Genomic DNA, 6,000 nt, shown 5'->3' with positions numbered 1-6,000 from the left:
TCGCAGAATAAAGCGATGCAAAAATAATTATTGTTTATATAAAGTTGTTTTCATTGCAAAAAACCGACAAAACATAATAAAACGACCTAAATGAGGTATCGCTGTAACCGTACTGACCCGAAGAATAAAACCGCTTTATCAATTTTACCGCACGCGGAAAGGTGTAAACGCACCCCCCCAAAAGAAATTCATGAAACGCTGGTTTTTGTTCATTCTGCGTCCCAAAAATCGGAATAAAAAGCGATCAAAAAATGTCACGTGCCCGAAAATGGTACCAATAAAAACATCTACTCGTCCCGCAAAAAATAAGACCTCACATGACTCAGTGGGTCAAAATACGGAAAAATTATAGCTCTCAATATGTGGTGATGCAAAAACTATTTTTACAATAAAAAGCGTCTTTTAGCGTGCGACAGCCGGCAAACATAAAAACCGCCATAAATAGTAAATCAAACCCCCTGTTATCACCCCCTTAGGCCTGTTTCACACTTGCTTTTTTTTGCAGCGCGTTTTTCCCGCAAAAAAACGCATTGAAAAACGCATACAAAAGCATACAACTGTTGCGTTTTTTTCAAGCATTTTTATGAGCATGCATGAAAAAAACGCAGCGTTTTTAAGCGTTTGTATGCGTTTTTAGTGCGTTTTTACCGCGTTTGCGTTTTTTTCCAACATTAGGTGGCCACTCACACTAACCCAAACCATGACTTTACTAACCCTAACCCTGACCCTAACCCTGACCCTAACCCTAACCCTTAACCAAACCATACTTAACCCTAACCCTGACCCTAACCCTAACCCTGACCCTAACCCTAACCCTAACCCTTAACCAAACCATACTTAACCCTAACCCTGACCCTAACCCTTAACCAAACCATACTTAACCTTAACCCTAACCCTGACCCTAACCCTTAACCAAACCATACTTAACCCTAACCCTGACCCTAACCCTGAACCTAACCCTGACCCTAACCCAGACCCTAACCCTTAACCAAACCATACTTAACCCTAACCCTGACCCTAACCCTGACCCTAACCCTAACCCTTAACCAAACCATACTTAACCCTAACCCTGACCCTAACCCTTAACCAAACCATACTTAACCTTAACCCTAACCCTGACCCTAACCCTTAACCAAACCATACTTAACCCTAACCCTGACCCTAACCCTGACCCTAACCCTTAACCAAACCATACTTAACCCTAACCCTGACCCTAACCCTGACCCTAACCCTGACCCTAACCCTTAACCAAACCATACTTAACCCTAACCCTGACCCTAACCCTGACCCTAACCCTTAACCAAACCATACTTAACCCTAACCCTGACCCTAACCCTGACCCTAACCCTAACCCTGACCCTAACCCTTAGCCAAACCATACTTAACCCTAACCCTGACCCTAACCCTAAACCCCCTTAACTAACCCTAACTTTACCCAAACCCCTAAATTCCATTGTCTAAACTAATGGTAAAAAAAAAAACGCATGTGCAAAAAAACGCATACATAAGCATGCCAATGCGCACATATGCTCACCATAGACTTATAATGGGTGTCTTGCTGTAAAAAAACGCATTGCGCGCGCATGCGTTTTTTTGAGGCAAATCGGACGCACAAAAAATGCAACAAGTTGCATTTTGTGCGCCCGAGCGCATACCGCAAAAAAACGCATGCGCGGTAAAACGCGTACAAACGCATGTGTATGCGCACATAAGCGCATCCCATGCAAAGTATAGGAAAAAAAAACGCATGCGCTATTTAGCGCTAAATTACCGCGGAAAAAAAACGCAAATGTGAAACCAGCCTTAGTTAGGGAAAAATAATAAAATTAAAAAAAAATGTATTTATTTCCATTTTCCCATTAGGGCTAGGGGTGTGTTGGGGTTAGGGTTGGAGTTATAATTGGGGGGTTTCCACTGTTTGGGCACATCAGGTGCTCTCCAAATGCAACATGGCGTCTGATCTCAATTCCAGCCAATTCTGCGTTGAAAAAGTCAAATGGTGCTCCTTCCCTTCCAAGCTCTGCCATGCGCCCAAACAGTGTTTTACCCCCACATATAGGGTATCAGCCTACTCAGGACAAATTGCAAAACAACTTTTGGGGTCCAATTTCTCCTTTTACCCTTAGGAAAATAAAAAATTGGGGGCAAAAATATCATTTTTGTGGAAAAAAATGATTTTTTTATTTTCACGCCCAGGCGTTATAAACTTCTGTGAAGCACTTGGGGGTTCAAAGTGCTCACCACACATCTAGATAAGCTCCATGGGGGGTCTAGTTTCCAAAATGGGGTCACTTGTGGGGAGTTTCAATAGTTTAGGTACATCAGGGGCTCTCCAAACGCACATGACACCCGCAGACCAATCCATCAAAGTCTGCATTCCAAAATGTCACTACTTCCCTTCCGAGCCCCGACGTGTGCCCATACAGTAGTTTTCTCCCACATATGAGGTATCAGCGTACTCAGGACAAATTGGACAACAAATTTGGGGTCCAATATCTCCTGTTACCCTTGGGAAAATAAAAAAATTGGAGACTAATTGATCATGTTTGTGGAAAAAATACGATTTTTTTATTTTCATGCCTGGGCATTATAAACTTCTGTGAAGCCCTTGGGGGTTCAAAGTGCTCACCACACATCTAGATAAGTTCCTTAGGGGGTCTACTTTCCAAAATGGGGTCATTTGTGGGGGGTTTCCACTGTTTAGGTACATTAGGGGCTCTCCAAAGGCAACATGACACCCGCAGACCATTCCATCAAAGTCTGCATTCCAAAACGTCACAACTTCCCTTCCGAGCCCCGACGTGTGCCCATACAGTAGTTTTCTCCCACATATGGGGTGTCAGCATACTCAGGACAAATTGGACTACAACTTTTGGGGTCCAATTTCTCCTGTTACCCTTGGGAAAATGAAAAAATTGGTGACTAAAAGATCATGTTTGTGGAAAAAATATGATTTTTTTATTTTCACGCCCGGGCGTTATAAAGTTCTGTGAAGCACTGGGGGGTTCAAAGTGCTCACCACATATCTAGATAAGTTCCTTGGGGGGTCTAGTTTCCAAAATGGTGTCATTTGTGGGGGGTTTCTACTGTTTTGGTACATCAAGGGCTTTCCAAACGCGACATGGTGTCCGATCTCAATTCCAGCCAAAAACGTCAAATGGCGCTGCTTCCCTTCCGAGCTCTGCCATGCGCTCAAATAGTGGTTTACCCCCACATGTGGGATATCAGCGCACTCAGGACAAATTTCACAATATCTTTTAGGGTCCTGTTAACCTTGGAAAAATAAAAATTGGGGTTGAAAAGATCAATTTTGTGGAAAAAATATGATTTTTTAATTGTACCGCTGTACGTTATAAACTTCTGTGAAGCCCTTGTGGGTTCAAAGTTCTCACCACATATCTAGATAAGTTCCTTGGGGGGTCTAGTTTCCAAAATGGGGTCACTTGGGGGGGGTTTCCACTGTTTAGGTACATCAGGGGCTCTCCAAACGCGACATGGCGTCCGATCTGAATTCCAGCCAATTTTGCATTGAAAAAGTCAAACGGCGCTCCTTCCCTGCTGAGGTCTGCCATGCGCCGAAACAGTGGTTCCCCCCACATATCAGGTATCAGCGTACTCAGGACAAATTGCACAATAACTTTTGCAGTCCAATTTCTCCTGTTACCCTTGGTAAAATAAAAAAAAATTGAACCTGAAGTATTTTTTTAGTGAAAAAAAAGTTAAATGTTCATTTTTTTTAAATATTCAAAAAATTCCTGTGACGCACCTAAAGGGTTAATAAACTTCTTGAATGTGGTTTTGAGCACCTTAAGGGGTGCAGTTTTTAGAACGGTGTCACTTTTGGGTATTTTCTATCATATAGACCCCTCAAAGTGGCTTCAAATTTGATGTGGTCCGTAAAAATAAAATGGTTTTGCAAAAATGAGAAATCGCTGGTCAATTTTTAACCCTTATAACTTCCTAACAAAAAAAAATTTTGGTTTCAAAATTGTGCTGATGTAAAGTAAATATGTGGGAAATGTTACTTATCAAGTTTTTTGTGTGTCATATCTCTGTGATTTAAGGGCATAAAAATTCAAAGTTGGAAAATTGCGAAATTTTGAAAATTTTCACCAAATTTCCATTTTTTTCACAAATAAACACAAGTTATTTGAACGAAATTTTACCACTAACATGAAGTACAATATGTCACGAGAAAACAATGTCAGAATCACCGGGATCCATGGAAGCGTTCCAGAGTTATGACCTCATAAAGGGACAGTGGTCAGAATTGTAAAAACATGCAAACCACCCTTGGGGCTTAAAGGGTTAAAGAGAACCTGTCACCAGGTAAAAGGAGAGCAGTTTTCGCTCTTATTTTATACCCACTGCTCTCAAGTATTCCGTTATGTGGTTTACAGTTCCAGCCATATGAGCTTTTTTATTTAGTTCTAATTTTTATGGTCTTTACCTGGGTGATTACAGAATGCTGTAGATAAGCCCCTGATGGCGGTGCCGGCAGCTGATACTCACAAAATGGGGTGACAGCTTCCCTTTAAAAGTGCCACAAAAGCCCGAAATACGCTGCATTTCTGACGTTTTCCAGCACAGCATAGATTTGTTTCTGCAGTTATTTTGACGGCGTCCACTGCTACTGGTGTAAGGATACATTCACATTCTGATAATTCCATACTGAACTTCTTTCATTTATTTAACACAGAAATGACACATTTTTGGGATTCAGAAATTATACATGTAAGAAGGGGTTAACTGCATACCCGAAAAGACGCAACAATCATCTCTCTTCCCCCTAGGGCAGGGTTCCCCAACTCCAGTCCTCAAGGCCCATCAACAGGTCACGTTTTCAGGATTTTCTTAGTATTGCCCAGGAGACAATGGCATCACCTGTACAATACAAGGGAAATCCTGAAAACATGACCTGTTTGTGAGCCTTGAGGACTGGATTTGGGGAACCCTGCCCTAGTGTGACCACCAAAAACATGGCGCCGTGTCCCTGCACACAGCCTCCTCGCACGACACCTGGAGAGCTGCTTTACGTTGCTCTGACAACACGGACCTTTGCGCTGGCAAAAGTTTGTTGACTTCCGTAGTGCTGAGCATCGGTACTTGTGATTGGTCAGCTGTCTTCAGTATGTCACGTCGTCCAATGGCGGAGGCGATTGTTGCTGGTTCAAACATGGCGGCACCCAGTCACAGTGGATAAGGTTTTCCGTATAATAAATCACCCGGTTGTAATCCGTGCTGGAGTACCGGCGAGCGGGTAATGTGGGGAAGAAATGTCGAGCGACGCAGGGAGAAAGCAGTTCTGGAAGAGGAACGTCGCTAAGGTGCCGGGAAGGTGCGTGTAACCGGGGACATGGCCGGGTGTAGCGTTGTGGAGTCCATGACCGCTCCTTCTCCTCACACCACAGGGTCCGTCATGTGCAGGTGGCGAGGGTGGGTGGGACCGGCAGCACTAGCTGTCAGTCATTGGTGGGAGTAGAGCAGCGCTGTTACCTAGGAGATAGGACTGTCATGGGAAGCAGGAGGCTCAGCACCAGGTGTGGGCTATAGGAGGACTGTCATGGGAAGCAGGAGGCTCAGCACCAGGTGTGGGCTATAGGAGGACTGTCATGGGAAGCAGGAGGCTCAGCACCAGGTGTGGGCTATAGGAGGACTGACATGGGAAGCAGGAGGCTCAGCACCAGGTGTGGGCTATAGGAGGACTGTCATGGGAAGCAGGAGGCTCAGCACCAGGTGTGGGCTATAGGAGGACTGACATGGGAAGCAGGAGGCTCAGCACCAGGTGTGGGCTATAGGAGGACTGTCATGGGAAGCAGGAGGCTCAGCACCAGGTGTGGGCTATAGGAGGACTGTCATGGGAAGCAGGAGGCTCAGCACCAGGTGTGGGCTATAGGAGGACTGACATGGGAAGCAGGAGGCTCAGCACCAGGTGTGGGCTATAGGAGGACTGTCATGGGGAGCAGGAGGCTCAGCACCAGGTGTGGGCTATAGGAGGGC

At 44.6% G+C, this 6,000-nt stretch overlaps 1 protein-coding gene across 2 annotated transcripts in view; it reads left to right on the top strand.

Annotated features, from left to right (window-relative positions):
- Positions 1–5,109: 5,109 nt before the first annotated feature.
- Positions 5,110–6,000, top strand: part of TBC1D22A (TBC1 domain family member 22A) — a 792,012-nt gene continuing 791,121 nt past the window's right edge. Inside the window, exon 1 of one of the 2 annotated variants that reach the window (XM_073573492.1) lies at positions 5,110–5,338. In XM_073573492.1, coding sequence (XP_073429593.1) covers positions 5,277–5,338 — 62 coding nt within the window. In that variant the 5' untranslated portion in view covers positions 5,110–5,276. Of the gene's footprint in view, positions 5,339–5,499; positions 5,541–6,000 lie in introns of those variants that run through there. The other variant, XM_073573494.1, reaches the window with a different exon arrangement.

The sequence above is a fragment of the Dendrobates tinctorius genome, unplaced genomic scaffold (genome assembly GCF_039654945.1).
Source record: "Dendrobates tinctorius isolate UK_male_01 unplaced genomic scaffold, ASM3965494v1 ptg000035l, whole genome shotgun sequence".
NCBI lineage: Eukaryota > Metazoa > Chordata > Amphibia > Anura > Dendrobatidae > Dendrobates > Dendrobates tinctorius.
Note: the sequence above shows the minus strand (reverse complement) of the source record. Positions and strands in the feature narration are given on the sequence as shown.